Raw genomic sequence first — 19,031 nt, 5'->3', positions numbered from 1 at the left:
TTTTGAGATAGTCTTAATGTGCAGCTCAGGCTGACTGTTCTGGAGCTCACGGACCTCTCGCCTGAACCTCATGAGTGCTGGAATCATAGTATTGTGCTCGATGCAGTTATTATATATTTTAATTTTACACATAACAGGAGCACTAATAACTAATAACAATATGATAACAGTAATACAATAAAAGATATATAGACCTTTTAAAAGTTGTGTTAATACAAGATTTTCTATATTTTTAACATGTATATTATTGTCACATTTCTGGTTTTAGTTTTCCCTGTAAAATATGAATAGTTGGTATAGTTACATATGTATACTTGAATGATCTAGTTGACGAATTTTCTGTGTGTGCTTGCACATGTGTATACACGTGGGAGCCTCAGGTGTTGCTCTTTAGGAACTGTTGTTGTGTTTCCTTACCTTATTTTTTGTTTTGTTTTGTTTTGTTTTGTTTTGTTTTGTTTTTGAGGCATGTTCTTTCCTTATCCTGGAGCTCTGCCACTCGGGCCTGGGGGTTACAGTCAACACCTAGACGAAGCCTCTATGTGTGTGCTGGGAACTGAACTTGGGGGCTCTGAAAGAGCAACAAATGCATTTAATTGCTGAGCCATCTCTCCAGCTCTCACACCAACCTTTTTATGTGGGTCTGGGATTTAAACTAAGGCCCTCATGCTTGCATGGGAATTACTTTATTATTAACTGAATTACCTCCCCTGCCCATGTAGTTCACGTGTTAAATATGCAGTTCAGTAATGTTAAGTATAGTGACATTTCCGTACAGCCACCATCACTATCATCTCCATGGCTTTTTTCAACTGGTAAGATCAAAGCTCTATCTTGGTATCTTCAGAAATTATTTTTTCTTTATTTAATTTTATGTGTTTGTCCTTAGTTCCATACCTTTATTCTTAGCTCTTTTTCTCCATTGTTCTTCAATATCTCCTCTGATGAAATCATAGATTCTAACTTGAATATCCTGCTCTTATATAGATCTTTTTCCATTTAGGAAAATTTTCTAATTTTCCTATTAATTCTTTGACTTTGTTAATAAGTGTTTGATTTTACTAAAAAGTCAATTTTGCATTTGCTAATTATTTGCCTCTTTTTTGTTGCATACAGTCTTTTGAGAAATGCTAAAATAAGTTCATGATCACTAGTTTTGTCTGGGTTTCTCCCTATTCCTTGCCACTTTTGTGCTCTTTCCAAAGTAATTTCTTTTCTTTATTTGATGTTTTAAACCATAACCACTCTCTCTAAGCCCTCAGCTCTTGTGTCAAATCTTGCCTTCCCTGCTTTTTTAAGTAACTTTGGGAAAGTCTTTAGAAAAATTGTGTGTTGGTTTTCAAATCTTTAAATTGGGTATAATTTTCAGTTGATAAACTTCCAAGGAGTAAATGTGATAGTGTAAGTACTTAATACAGTGCATGTTACAAACTCTGTTAGAGAATGTTAGATGCTATAGTGGTCATGGTGGTGACTACCATCACACTGCCAGAAATACTGTGCTGCTGCTGCCCCTGGGTCAGTAAGTCCTCCCTTCCTCCCTTTTTCTTTCTCTTTTTCTTTTCTTTCTTCTTTCTTTCTTTCTTTCTTTCTTTCTTTCTTTCTTTCTTTTTTTTTTTTGAGACAGGGTTTCTCTGTGTAGCCCAGGCTAGCCTGGACCTCTTTGTAGACCAGGCTAACCTTGAACTCAGATCTGCCATGCCTGGAAAACACTGATTTTTTTTTAAATACTTTTTTCTAGTATTATTTACATTCTTTTTTTCTGTTGTGTGGTCAGTGTGAGATTCCTAAACTTTGAATATTATTATTTTATTTCTTTAAACTAACCTTTTAGCAACTTCTCATTGCAATTAAGACAAAGTTCAGATCTTTTTAAGGCATGTAATGACTAGGCACTCTCATATTCCACTAGTATACTTTCTTTTCCTGTCCCTAAGTAGAACATAAAATAAAAGAGCACTAATTGTTCTTCTCTTTTTCAAGGTTTGGGAGTTGAGCGATATTGACCATGATGGAAAGCTTGACAGAGATGAATTTGCAGTTGTAAGTAACCAAATGTTCTTAAAATGTAAAGGGTCTTCATTTTACCTCCCACCCGTACCTTCCACCATTTGATTAAAACAGGGCTTGAACTTACAAGCTTCCTACCCCAGACTCTGAGTTTTTAAAATTAAAATGTGTGCCACCTGCCCCGGGAAGCATTTCTTATTTTAATTTATCCTTAGTAATATGCCCATCAGATTGTAGTTATTAATCTCTTTAGGATTTATAGGTAAATACATATTTTTAATGAAAAAGAGGATGTGTATGTTTTACTGTCATTTTTTTTGTACGTCATTTTCTGTACTTAGGAAAGATACTTGATTAATATACTGTAAAGGTGATGGTGTGGCTATTTTGGGGGGTCTTAAATTACTTCAGTCTTCTTAAATTACTTCAATTTTGTTTCAACTATATCTCTCCTTATTTTTTTAAAAGGAAACATGAACAACAATTTGGTTTCATTTTAACTGATGGGGCAGGAACATTTTGGCATCTTCCCTTATTTTAAAGATCTTTCTATTTTAGTAGTTAGGTAGTTGATGTCAGATATCGTATTTATTGCTCCCTTAAAGTTAGATGAAACTTTAATAGGCGTTGGGAAGTGGTTCAGTTGTTAAAAGTGCTTGCAGTTCAAGCTCATGAACTCATGTGCACCTGAGTTCAATCTCCAGACCCTAAAGAAAAGGGTTGGTGGTGAGTGCTTATCATCCCGGTGCTGGCAAAGCAGAGATAGGATACTTCTGAATCAACAAGTTTCCGGGTACAGTGAGAGACCCTGGCTCAGAAAATAAGATGGAAAGTAATTGAGGAAGACCAACATCAACCTCTGATTTGTACACACCCATACACACGTGTGCACACACATACATAATCTGCTGTGAATTTACCTGGGATAAATTGGTAATCTCTTGTGTACTTGGATGTTAGTCTTGGATGTTAAATTTTCTACCTCTAAAGAATTTTTCTAAAGAATTGTTTGGGTTTTTTTTTTCGTGTGTGTGTGTGTGTGTGTGTGTGTGTGTGTGTACATGCGTATATGCCTGCAGAGAGCAGAGGTCTCAGATCTCCCTGAAGCTGGTGCTATAGTTAGTTGTGAGCCACTTTATGGGTGCTGTGGACTGAAGTCAGGTCCTCTGTAAGAGCAGTGCAAGCTCTTAATTGCTGAACCATCTCTCCAGCTCAATTGCTTGTTTTTTTGTGTTTTTTTTTTTTAGGCTTGTTCCCATGAACTTGTATTTTTGAAAATCTTTTTATGCCTGAGGTTATCCTCTTTTCTCATTTTGAATCTTCCATATTTATGCTCATAGTCCTTTTTATTACTTTGGTTCAATCTATCATTAGGTCAGTGATATTTCAAAACAATCATTCTTTAAGATTATCCTTTTGTGTTTCATATTTTAAATTTCCATCTAATTCAGCTTTTATCTTGATTTATTCCCACTTTCAAAAACCTTTTCTAAAGTTTATTTGTGTATATGGGCAGAGGTGACATGCCATGAGTGTGGAGGTTAAAGGATTACATCAGTGTCTGTTCTCTTTTTCTGCCTTTAAGATTGCCAGACTTACACAGCTAGTGTCTTGAGCATTTGAGTCATCTCACTGCTCTAACCCCGCCCCCCCCTTTTTTTGTAACTGTCTGGTTAGCCCAGTCAGGTCTTACATTCACTATATATCCAAGGATGACCTTTGTCAAATTTAGAAACCTACATTGGTCAATTACTTTTAAACTCCACATTTTCTTTTGATTTCACCATCTAAAGCTTTCTGGTCCAAGATCTGCTCTTTAGTATTCTACTGCATTTAGTTGCTGTGTCTTTTCAGTCTCTTGAATCTTTGGCAGTTTGTCACTTTTGTCTTTTTTTTATGACCTTGACTTTTTTCTTTTAAAGGAGTACTGGCCTAATAACATGTAGAATATTTTCCAGTTTAGATTTGTCTAGAGGCAAAATGAATTTATTCAAGTATCAGGGATATATTCTGTCATGGGGATTGGTTAAGATAGCACTTGCAAGATTTCTTCCCAGAAAAGTAACTTAAGTTTTTCTCTCTTTTTTTTTTTGTTTCTGTAAAGTGAAGGTGACAGCATTTTTACTTGACTGCCTTTGTGTCATTTTTTCTCTTCTTCTTTCCAAGTGTTAATGTTTTCTGTCACTAGTATTTATTGGGTTCTTATTTTGTGAGGAACATGTGGCACTAGAAGATGTAAGAGGGAGCTATGCTTGTATATGCTAGTATGTATCACAGACTTTTTGTTGTTGTTTGTCAGGACAGGGTTTTTCTATGTAACAGCTCTGACTGTCCTGGAACTTTCTCTGTAGACCAGGTTGGCCTCTGCCTCCTGAGTGCAGTCACTGCTATCCATCTCATCACACACTCGTTATTAGCGTGTGTGTGTGTCTGTGTGTGTTTGTGTGTGTGTTTCTTTGAATTGAACACAGCGTACTCCATATGCTAAGCAGGTGCTCTGCTGCTGAGCTACACCTCAAGCCCTGAAATTAACTTTTGCTCATGTGCTACTCTCTTGTGTTATGAAAGTGAAGGGTATTTTTCCTTTTGTGTTTTTAGCCTGGTGGTCAGACATTTTTCAGTAAATGTTCCATTAAACTAAAGTGGCGAAGGAAATTTATTTACTTGGAAAACACAAAAAGTGTTTTCATCCCTTATGGCAGTTGTGGTTGCCACCTGCTTCAATAGGTCAGTGAGCAAGTAAAACTTTAAGGAAACTCTTAAAAGTATAGTTGCCCATCAGTAATACCCTTGGACTAAACCTCCAGCCAGAGCTGGTCAGGCTCTGTATTTTAAAAGGCCTTCAGAGCCCACGGTGCTCCTTAATCCCAGCACTCCAGAGGCAGTGGTAGGTAGATCTGTGTGAGTTTGAGGCCAGCGTGGTCTACAGAGCCTGGACAGCCAGAGCTACACAGAAACTTGGTCTTGAAAAACAAGAAACAAAACAAAGCAAGCCCCTCAAGTTGATCTGACATCCACTGAAAGTTAATGTTGCTTAAAACACAAAGAGAAAAACACTCTGAAAGAAAGTCAGTTGATAGTAATCCCAACTGAATTGTTTCTTTCCATGGCACTCTGTGTTAAGTTTAGGTCTGTTTGCGGTGATTTTATTTTTAAAAAAGAAGTATCCTAAAAGCATTTTACTTTAGCGTCTCTCTATGTAACTGTATTCATACTCACCTAGAATATACCAGCTTGAAAGCTAACATTTCTCCCCCCCACACACACATGCACACATAGGGCAGGTGGGGTTGGGAGGGCATCATTTGATCTGGTTGCTGTTTTTGTTTCAGTTATAAACTTTGTATAGGATAAGGTACACTATAATAAGAAAACAAGTCATAGTCTAGCAGTACTGAAATTACTCTGCTCACTTTTGATATTATATTTAGTGAACAAAATTTGGCATTGGTTTTCTTGGGGAAACTATTTTCAAGACACATGAAGTTAAGAACTTTAACTTTCAGAAAAAAAAATGTGTTGTCTCTTGAAGCAGATGGCAAGCATTGCTTTTGTTGTTCAGTTTCCACTTTTCTAGGAAATGACTTCCATCTGCAGCAAGAAAAATGCTGACCTTAAATGCTTGCGGGTCACTTGTCGCATGCAAAGTGCCAATCTGATACTACATACATTGTCAGCTTGTCTGAAAAGGATGTGTTAGGCAGATAGTTTTCTTTTTGGAGCTTCAGGTTTTTGGAGACATAGTGTTCATTTGTTTTAAAGCTGACACTGAATTCTTGTTAGTTGGCTCATCTCTGGAAAAGACTTGGTTTGGGTCAAGTGGTTAGGTGCTACCCTGGATACACAGCACCAGAATCACCGGAAACTTGTTAGAAATGCAGATTCTTTGGCCCAGTTCCAGCTTTACTGAGTTCAGAGTTCCAATTATAAAGCTACTAAGCCATCCAGGCAGTTCTGGTGCCCGCTATAATCTGGGTCCATGGATCAGGTATAGTTTTCTAATTGTAAAGGAAAGGGTGGCAGTGTGAATTATTATACAGGTGCTGTTAATGCTGATTAAAACATGATCAATCAAGAATGCTATAACTAAGATGGCCTGGTTTGTATCATATATATTTATATATGTATATAAACATTAAAAAAATTATTTTTTAAGACAGACTAGTATAACCTGGACTGGCCTCAAACTCAATCCTTTGCTCCCCAGTTTTGAGTACTGGGGTTATAGGAATGTGAAATGATGCTTGGTTTAGTATATACTGTAGCCTATGAATTTTTTACAATATTGCATTAGGCAAGATAGCATCTCTGGACCTCTGTTTCTTGATTTATAAAATATTAGCCATTATAGAAATTATGGATCACGTTTGTATTCTGTACTCAGTGAATATTGATTTGAAAACAGCTCAAACTTAGGAGTTAAGGTAGGAGCTTAAAGCAAGTTTACTTTTGAGAGTTAGGATTTTCTTTCTTCATTCTTGTCTTTTCTGGTTGCTAGGTTTTTTGTTTGTTTGCTGCTTTGCCTTGTTTTGTTTTGTTTGAGATAGGCTTACTCTATATAACAGTTCTGAGGTCCTGGAACTCACTCCGAAGATCAGGCTAGCTCTGAACTCTGAGATCCACCTGCCTCTGCTTTCTAAGTACTGGGATTAAAGGTATACATTACCACCACCCAGCTGAGTTATGATTTTCAATGGAAGAAAGTCAAGAAATAATGTGCATTCTCTCTTAGTTGCCACCAGAATCCCTTTAGAGTGCCCACTTAACTTTGAGTGATTTTATATGATTAAAGATATTGTCTGGTTTTCTTTTATTGTATAATTTTCCATTTTTTGACTAAAATTAATTATTTGTTTATTTTGGGGAGTACATAGAGAAAAATTTTCTTTTTTTAAGCCATAGAAGCTTCATCTTCTGAAAATTTGAATAGTACTTTACCACCTTTAAGATGGAGACACTATATTATTTTATACAAGTTATAACACAAACATTTTTAAGTTTTTTTAAAAGATAAATAAAGTGGATAGGTTATATCCTGGCATGTTCTGTAGGTAAATTGTTTCCTTTTTATATACATGCTTTAAATATTTATTAATTTAAAAGATTTTAAAATAGGTAATATATTCTAATGGTTCAAAATTAATAAAAGAAGATAGTGAGAAAGATCCATCCCTGCCTTCCATTAATGAACTTCGTCTTCTCTATTCAACTACTTTTCTTAGTTTCTGGTTTATTCTCCTTGAATTTCTTGGTCCAAATGTATACAAATAGTGAATAATTATTTCCTCTTTAGCATAAAAAGATAATATACTATGCACACATACTGTGGAGGTGTATGTTCAGTATTGTACTTTTTAATATTTAGCAGTGTACTTTAGATTCTTAGGCTTATTTTCTCATAGAATACTTGGTGATTATTTTCCCCTGGTATATTGTTTTGGAGGCCATATATAATGGATTGCTTCCAATTTAAGTTATAATTGGATCAGTTTTGGAAATTATATATACCACAATGCTTTAAATATACCAAAATGTTTTTTTATTGTTTCATCATTTTTCATGATATAGGTTACCATAATTTTTAAGTTAGTCTCTTATTGATGGACAGTTGGGTACTGATGCAGACAGTTTGTGTGGTTAATAATCTTTTTCATGTAGCATTTCATGTGTAGGCAAATAAATGTAAACACATGTTCTCAGATGTCATATGGCTGAGCTAAAGGGAAGAATCCATTTGCAATTTGGTAGCCATTTGCCCTTCATATATCATAAGGATAGTGCTGATTTGTGTTCTGTGGAGGAGAAATTTGTATATACCTGGTAGACAATTTAGGGAAAGAAAAACTTCAAGAAGTGGCTTAGAGCTCAAGCTATTACAGTGTCTTCAGCATACATAAAGATTTAGGTAAGTAACAAGACAAAGAAAAAGGACCTTTGGTCACTGGAGGCCACAAATTATGGCAGGGTGGATAGATGAGTAGTTGATAGTAAAGGCTAGCAGTAGTGCCTCTTATGTAAGCGCTGCCAGTGAACCATCTCCACGCTGTATGAAGTTAGATGAGGCTGTGGCTCATACCTGTAACCCCAGCACTTGAGAACTGAGGTCAGATGATTTAAGACAAAGTTATCTCGTGTCTGTTACCCACTTGCCCTCTGCCCCAAATAATCCTGCAAAATGGAATCTGTTACCCATCAGTGCCCATTGGTAATGTCTGACAGTGCCTCTTTCCCCACAATTTAGTTGCCAAGTACATTGTGGAACTTAGGATTCTTGCCACCTAGACAAAATGTTAACCCCCCCCCCTTTTTTTGAGACAGGATTTCTCTGTAGCTTTGGAGCCTGTCCTGGAAGGTCTTATAGACCAGGCTGGCCTTGGACTCACAGAGATCCACCTACCTCTGCCTCCCAAGTGCTGAGATTAAAGGCAGTGTACACCACTGCCCGGCAACTCACTATAATATTAACCTCTAGTTTTAGTTTTAAGAGTGAAATTAAGCATGATTTTTATATACTAAAGGATGGGCCCTTTGTGGTGTCCCTCCTCCTTTTTTTTTTTTTTTTTGTAAATTGTCTGTTCATAGTTTTTGTTCATCTTTCATTGAAACTAAATTATTAATTTCTAGGAAAATTTTGTATATTAGATTATTTCTTTATAGATAGCATTTTTACTTCAAATTCTCATTCTTTGCTGTTACAAGAACTTCAATTGAAGAATGTGCCTCTAAGTTTTTATGACTGAGTATTTCTTCTTAAGAATGTTTTAGCCTTGAGTTCTTTTCTTCCTCTTTCCTTTTGTTTCTTCCTCTTTTTCTCCTATTTTTGTTCTTAATTTTACTTTTTAAAAAGATTTGAAAAGCCAGGCCATGGTGAGTGAATTTTTTGAAAACTTAAAAATATATCGGATTCTGTTTTGTTTATCTTCAAGGCCATGTTTTTGGTATACTGTGCACTGGAGAAAGAACCTGTGCCAATGTCCTTGCCTCCAGCCTTGGTGCCACCTTCTAAGAGAAAAACGGTCAGTATATCAGGCTCCATGTGGTTGATCCCCTCTTCAGCAGCCAAGGAATCTTACCACTCCTTACCACCTGTAGGCATTTTACCTACGAAAGCACCGTTAAGACAGGTAGAAAAATTTGTCAATGTTAAAGGATTTTACTTTAACAAAGTGCATGAATGTGATTGGTAAAATTAGAAGGAACAAAGATGCTGCACTTGCTCTAGTTGAGCCTGCATAACGTGATGCCGCAGAGGAGGCAGATGCTCCTTATGTCCTATGGGTGTTTGACTGATATATAGAGATTAAAGATAGAGATAGACGATACTGTGTGCTAATATGCATGCTCTCCCTGTCATAGTAATCATTTTTAATCTGTAGTTAACTCTTGATTCTTTAGATCACGTTACTAATTCTGATCGATTCTTACTTCCTTTGACCTATCTTTGGTCAGGTTGTGTAATAGCAACTATAATGATAGCCTGTACAAGCTCAGATCTGGGCAAGAATGCTGCATGCATAGAAAATGAAGCTTGGGGAGTATCTTTATTTGTTTATGCAGGCTTTCCCAGATACCACTGTTAGAATGGGAATTTATAGGTCAGGGCTTAATTGTGCTTGAGTTAACTGGTTTCAAAAAAAAAAAAAGTGTTAAATTGGCACCTGTAAATGTCCTAAATGTTGTGTAATTTTATTGCCTTCTCTTCATATTTTTTGGTTGTGATGTTTGGGAATCAGTGCACTGACATCAAGTTATTTGGGTATATTTATTCAGATTGGTGACAGATATACTTATGGTTTGAAGAAATATTATTTCAAAGTTGGTTTCGTTTTAATAGACACTTCTCTTCCCTCTCCAGTGGGTTGTATCCCCTGCAGAAAAGGCTAAATATGATGAAATCTTCCTGAAAACGGATAAGGATATGGATGGATATGTGTCTGGTCAAGAAGTCCGTGAAACCTTCCTGAAAACAGGTTTACCTTCTGCCTTACTAGCCCACATCTGGTAAGACTTTATTTTAATAGTTTTTAAAAAGTGTGTGTGTGTGTGTGTGTGTGTGTGTAGTTTTATATCAAATTATGACTAGTATTTATACTTTTTTTCTAGATTTTGAGAACAGGTTAATATTTGTTTCATTTTTATAGAGAAAATTCAAATATGAAAAATTATTGTGTATAATAAAAATTCAGAAGTGGTATTAAAAATAGGTGGAGCATTTTATTTGTTTATACTAATTAAAAACTCTTAGAATGTTCTTACGAAAATCCAGATATCTGAAGCTTAAGCAGTTTAATAAGTAATACCTTTAGGTGCTGGAGATCTAGCTCAGTTGGTAGAGTTCTTAACTAGCTTGCAGGAGGGCATGGATTTGATCCCTTGTGTTACATGAATTGGGTATGGTGGCATATATCTGCAATCCCAGTACTCGTGGAAGTGCAAGATCAGCCTGGAATAATGAGACCATGTCTAAAAGAAAAAATTGTTTTCATTTTGCTTTACAGCTGAATAGTATTCCATTTTTTTATATTATACAGATTTTTTTTTTTTTTTTTTTTGGTTTTTCAAGACAGGATTTCTCTGTGGCTTTGGAGCCTGTCCTGGAACTAGCTCTTGTAGACCAGGCTGGCCTCAAACTCACAGCGATCCACCTGCCTCTGCCTCCCAAGTGCTGGGATTAAGGGCGTGCACCACCACTGCCCGGCTATATATGCAGATTTTTGTTAGCCATTTATCTTTTGATGGAGATCTGTTGGTATCATTTTGTTTCTATAGAGAATAGAGCAGCAATAAACAGGGATGCAAATATCTTTGCAAGAAAATAGATGTATCATAATGAGGTTACTTGAAAGAAAGAAAAATTCTGTGTGTTCTTTTTGTGAGTCCTTGCCTGTACTTTGCATCTGCAAACAGATACACATATAGGAATAGTAAGTATCACAGGTAGTAGGAGAACAAGAAAGGTGATGAGGAAGGATGGAGTACAGGTAAAGAATACATGAGTCAGCCGGACGGTGGTGGTGCACGCCTTTAATCACAGCACTTGGGCGGCAGAGGCAGGCAGATCTCTGTGAGTTCGAGGCCAGCCTGGTCTACAAGAGCTAGTTCCAGGGCAGGCTCCAAAGACACAGAAAAATCCTGTCTTGAAAAGCCCCCCCAAAAAAAAAATTAAAAAAAACATGAGTCGTGAAAGAAGATATAAAACTTGTATTTCTAGTTTTAACTCTATCATGGATTTTTTTGTGCATAAACACGTAAGCAAAATTCTATAGCTTCAGAATGGCTGTATATATTCATGATTTGAATATGTTCATTGAGGTGTATAGACTTTTGGTCTAGGCAGTTGCTTGTTTGAATGGCTACGTTAGTCTGTGTGGGGTTTTGTTTGTAACGTTTGTACAAGATAATGGGGTTTTTTAATTAAAAAATAAACAGTGGTGTACATGTCTAATCCTGTAAGATGTATGCATTTGTATGACAGTTGTTCATTGGTAATGCATTTCATAGTACATATGATAATGCATATGAAATTGCTTTGTCTTGTTCCTGCCACCACCCTGGCTAACTATGCCAGATGTTATCTTGGGGTTTTTAAGAGGCAACAAACACAAAAAGTTGCAAAGAGAAGCTTAGAAGAGAGCAGAGTATGGTAGGTCTGTCTTAAGAGAGATGAGTATTCAGACTGGAAAAAATTAAGCTTGCGTAGCTGAATCTACAGCCTTTGAGCGCCTAGGCTAAGTACACAGAACAAAGGTAACTGTCACAAATGGGTGTGGTGCTATGCTCAGGCTTTAATCATGCATTACCTTTCTTATGGTACCTCACAAAAGGAGTTTCTTTACTTATAGATGATGAAACTAAGATTGAGACCTCAAAAAATTTTGTTCCAGGTTATAAGGACTTAAGATAAAAGCTGAAATCCACATTCAACTTGATACCGTGTCTTTTTGTCAACTACCCTGATACCCAGTCTTTTTGTCAGACTACACTGACTTTCAGAGAATTAAACATTTAGAAAGCTGAATTTTAAAAAGAAGAAAAAAAGGCAAATAGAATGAAACATTTGTTCTCTCCCTTCAATTGACAGATTTTACTGTATTTTCTGGTAAAATTTATTATTTGACAATTTCATATGTATGTAATATGTTTTGGTCATTCACATACTCCATTACCATCTTGTATCACCATTCCACATTCTGGAGCTCTTCTTTACAATATATCTCTTTTCAACTTTTATGTTTTTGTTTGTTTTCTAATAACCTCCTGAGCTTAATTAGGGTTGCTTGCATATACATGGGTGTAGGATTATTTACTGGATCGTGTGCAACTTGCCAGTGACTACTTCACTGAAGAAAAATGACTTCCCTTCCCCTGCAGCCGTTAACTACCCCAGGCAAGGGTTGGGCCTCTTGTGCTCCCCTCCTAGCCGTTCTGCAGTGCTGATGGGCTCAGCCTTAGCCGGGTGGCCACTGCTGCTGTATTTGTGAATGCAGCAGCTGTGTCATGTTCAGAAGACAGCATTCCCCAGCACCCTTTCTATCTCCTGCTCATACATTCTTTTTACTTTCTCTGAGTGTTGGGATTTTTGTTTTGTTTAGTTTTTCTGACAGCCCTGGCTGTCCAGGATCTTGCTCTATAGACCAGGTTGACCTCGGACTCAGAGATCCACCTGCCTCTGCTTCCCAAGTGCTGGGACTAAAGGTGTGCTTCACTACTGCCTAGTTTCTTTTTTAGCATCTTAATGTGGTCCACCTCTTTAACTTTTTTATGTGAGTTTTCAGCAGCCTGTGATCTGTCTTTTTCAATTCAGCTAATTATTTTTAAAACATTAAAATCATATTTTTTTTTCTCCTGGGTTTTGGGAGTAATAATTGTAGCACTTACGTACTGTTCATTTTTTTTATTTGTATAGGGCACTGTGTGACACAAAGAACTGTGGGAAGCTTTCAAAAGACCAGTTTGCCTTGGCTTTTCACTTAATCAATCAAAAGTTAATAAAGGGCATTGATCCTCCGCATATTCTCTCTCCGGAGATGATTCCACCATCAGACAGGTCAAGTTTACAAAAGGTAAGAAAAGTTTAAAGAAGCCTGCATGCCTGATAGAAAAGAACCAATGCTGTGTCTAGTCACAAGTGTGGAGGGTCAGAGCACTCCCTGTTGGTTTAGTGTGTCTGTGAGCATGCTCACAGACCTTATATAGCCCTTATATAGCATCCTTGAACTGCCAACCCCACTATCTATCACACATAAGACTGCTGTACTTTATTATATTAAATTGAAGTTTTTTTTTTTTTTGAAACAGGGTCTCATATAGCCCAGCCTGGCATTGAATACTGTATAGTTGAGAATTACTTTGAACTTCTGATCCTTTCTTCTTTCTCTTCCCAAATGCTAGGATTATAAGCATGCACCATGGCTAGTCAATTTTTATGAAAAAGGAAGGAAGGAAGGAAGGAAGGAAGGAAGGAAGGAAGGAAGGAAAGAAAGAAGGAAGGAAATATTAGCTGTAATAATTAAATTGTTACATTTCAATCTTACAGAAAACAATACAAATTTGGAAACAAAATCCATAAGATAGTGATTTCTTAGTATCAATTTTACATCAAAATAGCCTTCATGAAAAACTGTATGTAGAGGAAAATCTGTATACATTTCTTTGCCATAGGATGAGCGTTCATTCTTAAGTATATATCTGAGCTTCATATCTTAAACATCTAGAAGTTAATTGGGTTTCTGGTCAGCAGTGGAAGTTTTCAAAACATTTTTATTTTAACCATGTTGTACTTTGAAATTTTCTTCCTTGTCTAGAAGCTCTTTTTAATATAGCACATTTACAATATCCTAGTCTATAATAGACCTTTCAAAAGACTTAAATGGTGAGTTTGTTACTTTTCAAACTAAATAACCAGGTGTCGTTTGACCCTGTAGTCTCAGCTCCTGGGAAGGCTTAGGCTAAAGAATTCTTTTTGTTTGTTTGTTTTTGAGACAGGGTTTCTCTGTAGCTTTGGAGCCTTTTCTAGAACTAGCTCTTGTAGACCAGGCTGGCCTCAAACTCACAGAGATGTGCCTACCTCTGCCTCCCGAGTGCCGGGATTAAAGGTGTGCGCCACCACTGCCCGGCTAAAGTATTATTGAATCCAGAAGTTCAAGGCTACCCTGGGCAGTGCAAGGAGACCTCATTTAAAAAAGACCCAAACAAAATAAAACTTCTCACCCAAACTTTCCATCTTTCTCTTCTCACCTGTGTCATAAATACTGCTGTGGTGATATTTGAGGGTTGTCAAATGTGTGTTATTAAGAACTGACTTTCAAGTACCAATAAAATGTTTTGATTTTGCATTAATTTTGTAAGATAGTTAAAAAATTCCATTTTAACCCAACAGAAGTCAAAAATGTACTTTTTCCTCCGAATAAAATAAATGGAATTCACTACTGCCAGGTCCTGAGAATTAGTTATATGAATGAGGTTTTGTACTTTGTGAGTGTTTTTAGACTCTTGTATGTGTGACATGAACTCACTAGGTTGTGGAGCGACTGAAAATGATGCTGCACAGAAAGATGTAGGGTACAGACTTATACCTATGCATTCTGTTCTGTTCTGTATCTCAGCAGTGTAACACTGTAGACATCATTTTTGTAGGGTTGTTATTTCTGCATTTTTAATTTATAATGACTGAAATTTTCACCAACTCTTAATTTCCAAGAGAACATAAATTACTGAATCAATTTTGTTTGTTCATGGAATCTGTATACTAGTAGACACTTGAGGTTGTATCTGTTAACATAGTTTGTAATTAGTAGACTTTTCAGAAGACCATTTACTAGAGCATGCTAAGGTGTGCTTATTTCTTGGTGCCAGATTCACTGAAATATTTTATAACTGCTAGTCTTGATATTTTATAACTGTTGCCTTATTTATTAATCAAAAATATTAAAATTTGTACCGACTTTCAAATAATCTCTTCTCATTATCTATTTTTTTATTTTATTTAAAGGAACTGCATTTTTTTGTAGCTTCAACTAAACCGTTTTGAATGTCGCTTTCCTCCTCTCTGTGTTTTTTCTAGTTTGGACTGTTTTTTCCATTCTGCCGCACTCTGCTTTCGCCTTTCTTGTACTGTCAGTTTCTTAACTCCCCTCTCTCTCAAGGTTAGAGCTTTATTTTATGCTGTCTTTGTTGTATTTTAGCATTACAGTTTTTTATTTACACGATATATTTTGAAATTAGAGTGTTTTTTATGCGGAAAAGTTGATAAACAGTGAAAACGGTTGATCAGCATGCTTTTGTCATGTGTCATTTGATACTTGTAGCCTGACTTCCCTGGACTCCTCAATCCACTTAAAATCATTAAGGTGAGGCTTTGATGAAATACACAAAACAACATGAGAGAAAATATTTGTAAGGGTGCATGTGGGGCCAGAGGTGCTCAGCAGTTAGGAGCACGACTGCTCTTCCAGAGGACTCAGGTCTGGTTCCCCACACTCACGTGCTGGCTTCACATTGGTTGCAACTCCAGTTCCCAGGGAGCTGCTGGAGCTGACACCCTCTTCTGGTTTCCATCAGTACTGTTTGTGCTTGATACACTTATACATACAAGCAAAACACTCAGACACATACGAATTAGACAGAAAGGGAGTGTACGGAGAGGTGTCTTAGCAGTTAAGAATACTGGCTGCTCTTCCAGAATACCTGGGTTTGATTCCCCACTCACAGGTGTGGCAGCTTACAACCATCTGTGGGATCGAAAGCCCTCTTCTAGTCCTCACAGGCACCAAGTGCACATTGGCTACACAGACTTGTAAGCAAGCAAACACCCATACACATAAAAAATAATTCAAAATTGAATAAATGAATAAAATAATTTTAAAAGACGTGCATGCTACAGTTTTTCTTTGTGTACCCTTCATATACTATACATAATTTTAGTTGAACTTTTCCATATTTGCTTGCATGCCATTTTAATCATTTAAAGCTATTACCTTCTACCTTGTTTGAGGCTAAACTAATTTATTTAACTTAATCTTCTTGCCTATTGGTGTTTTAATAGCAAAGGCTGCAAAATGTGATCCACTTTTTAAGAAGAGGTATGGAAGCCATGTGTTTCCTTGTATACTTGCACCTCTGATAGAACTTTTCTCAGTAGCATTTAAGTGATAGAAGTTACTCTTGGTAATGAATGTGAGATCAAGTTCTATTTTTTTTTTCATTTTTTTCACCTGCCTGGATATCTGACTCAGCCTAACCCATAGGTCAAGTTTAGATAAAACTAAAACTTAGTGAATAACTGTCTCCTGCAGAAATCTGCTTTGAGATTCTTAATTTAATATGGCTTCAGTAATGGTCTGTATATTAATGGAGCTTAATAAGACAGTTAAGTATTTTTGAGAATCATGGCAGTGTGCACCTCTAAACTAACCTCAGCTCTCCAGAGACTGAGGCCAGAAGGTTTACAGTAAATTTAAGGCTAGTTTAGGCTACATAGTGAGCCCAAGAGTAGCCTAGGCCACATAGGGAAGTGCTGTCTCAACTGCCCCTTCAAAATAATTATATTTGATGTAAGGTTGTAATTAATATAAAATTTGAAGTTTAATTAATTGAATCTTTATAGATGAGTTTTAATGCTAATAGTCAAAACAACTCAGTATTAGCAGGCAATGTGATATTTAAAAAGTAGAAGGAATTATTATTAACCTGTTTGCTAAGTTTACTTTTAGCAAAATGTTTTCTAAGTTACTTTGGCATGCAAATGCCAAAGGTCATGTTATAAAATGACAGTTGTATTTAATCAGAAGATTTTTGATCAAATTAATAGGTCCAACTTTGAGCAATCCCTTGATCTGTTTCCCAGCTCTAAATTTAGTTAATACTCACCTCCCAATGATTCAGTTTTCAGATTACTTTTGAGACCTGATTGATAGGCTTAGCAGTGCCTATTAAATTTTAATGATTGTGTAAGGGTGAGGAATAGAATATTATGGAACATTTAGATCTTTTCTGCTGTGTGCATGGTGACACATGAAAATCACAGCATTAGTATTAATAACTCAGTTTTATGTTCTAATAAGGCCACTAATATATCTTAGGTCTCACACAGTCAGGTTTTATTTTTACTATTTCAAAAGCTGATGATTCTGCTATTTGTTATTCTGATTATAATGGTGTGTATAAGTCGGGTTTTTAAAGGAGCAGTTATCCTCTTGTTCTGACTTTAGAAAGCAAACTGGACATCAATGGCAATTCAAAAAAGGAAAAGTTACTTCATTTGATCTAAGTAGACAGGGCAGAGATTTATTTCTCCATTTTCCGGGTGAAGAGGATATAGTTAGCAAAATAACAGAATGTAGATTAAACCTAAATTCTGTATCTATATAAGTATCATTTGGTAACCAATTCTGATATCATCCTTATTAAAAGAAAACTATGTGTTGGGTATATGGTGTCCCATGTAATCCCCTTACTTGTGGGTGGAGGCAGGAGGATCAGGAATTCAAGGTCACCGTTGTCTCCATAGCACGTTTAAGGCCATCTTGGGTAAATGAGACCTTGCCTCAAAAACACAAAAATGAACTGGAGAGATGGCTTAACAGTTAAATATGTGAACTGCTGTTGCAGAGGGACTGGAGTTTGACTCCCGGAACCTGTCAGGCTGCTTACAACCACTTATAACAGGGGATCTGATGCGTTTTTCTGGCCTCTGTAGTATGCACATGCACACAGTTAAAAATCTGTTTACAAAAAAAACAAAAAACCCAGAAAAACAGTAATACACACCAAAAAAATTAAAAAATGAAAAGAAAGATTTTCTATATAGAGACTTACATACATGGTGATAGTAGTATTTATTGTAGGACATGTTTGAGCAGTTGGTCAGTTGATTTTTGGTTAGATTAGATAATAAAAGCATTTAACAAAAAGTATTTGTTGAGTAAAGTCAACCACCATTATAATTCTGAGACTCAACAAAATTTATGTACTTATTCTGTGCTAGATGATGTAAATAGAAATATATCATCATCCCTGTTGCTGCTAATCACACATCTTAGTGGAGGAATTAATTTCTAATCTTGCATGTGTTTATTTACTGCAGAATTCTGGGTAAACTAGGATCATGTGACAAAGGCAATGGGATCTGGGGTGTGAGTTTATATTATTGAATAATAGCTTTCTGGAGGGTGTAAGGGAGCTGTCTTAATATACAAGAACATATATAATTACAAATACATATATATGGTTGTGCAAAGTATTTTATTAAATGAGTTAAAAGTGATAATATGTAGTAAAATGGAATACCTTGTTACCCTGTGTAGCTTTAGCATTTCGAGTGCTTAGCATTTATAGTAGTAATGTATAACTGTGAATTTTCTGTTTTTAGACCATCATAGGATCAAGTCCTGTTGCAGATTTCTCTGCTATTAAGGAACTAGATACTCTTAACAATGAAATAGTTGACCTCCAGAGGTATGTAAAGTAAAATTATAGCTAACTTTATAGGCACACATACAGATTATATGTATAGTATATGTGTATTACATAAACTTCCTTATTTCTTATGCACATTTTGATAAATACTACTTTATTTCTTTAAATACAATATTTCTGCTTAAATGGGATCAGAATGCTTTTTCAAAAAAATCAAATATAAGCTAGGTGGTGGTGATGCATGCCTTTAATCCCAGCACTCGGGAGGCAGAAGCAGGCGGGTCTCTGTGAATTCAAGGGCCAGCCTAGTCTAGAGAACAAGTTGTAGGACAGTTAGTACTGTTATACAGAGATACCTTGTCTTGAAAACAAACAAATAAAATTAAATATAAGACAATTGATCAAGGAATACACTCACTGTTGACCTCTTGCCTTCACACTCATGCATCTGTACACATACTCACAAATACACACATACATACACCTATACCTTTTTTTTACTTTGGTTCAAGACAGAATTAAACATTGGGTTACTGTGTCTATAATCATGTTTATATTTCATTTTCACAGGGCCTGTAAATGCCCCATTAAACATTCTTGCTTAT

At 36.1% G+C, this 19,031-nt stretch overlaps 1 protein-coding gene across 3 annotated transcripts in view; it reads left to right on the top strand.

The window, feature by feature from the left end:
- Eps15 (epidermal growth factor receptor pathway substrate 15) overlaps positions 1–19,031 on the top strand; it is a 97,751-nt gene that overhangs the window by 32,199 nt on the left and 46,521 nt on the right. For all 3 annotated transcript variants that reach the window (XM_085686403.2, XM_085686402.2, XM_085686404.2), the window contains exons 8-12: positions 1,984–2,043; positions 8,937–9,026; positions 9,866–10,011; positions 12,917–13,073; positions 18,380–18,465. In XM_085686403.2, the coding sequence (XP_085542529.1) occupies positions 1,984–2,043; positions 8,937–9,026; positions 9,866–10,011; positions 12,917–13,073; positions 18,380–18,465 (539 nt within the window). The remainder of the gene's footprint in view (positions 1–1,983; positions 2,044–8,936; positions 9,027–9,865; positions 10,012–12,916; positions 13,074–18,379; positions 18,466–19,031) is intronic.

The sequence above is a fragment of the Myodes glareolus genome, chromosome 3 (assembly GCF_982192425.1).
Source record: "Myodes glareolus chromosome 3, mMyoGla1.1, whole genome shotgun sequence".
Classification (NCBI taxonomy): Eukaryota; Metazoa; Chordata; class Mammalia; order Rodentia; family Cricetidae; genus Myodes; species Myodes glareolus.
Note: the sequence above shows the minus strand (reverse complement) of the source record. Positions and strands in the feature narration are given on the sequence as shown.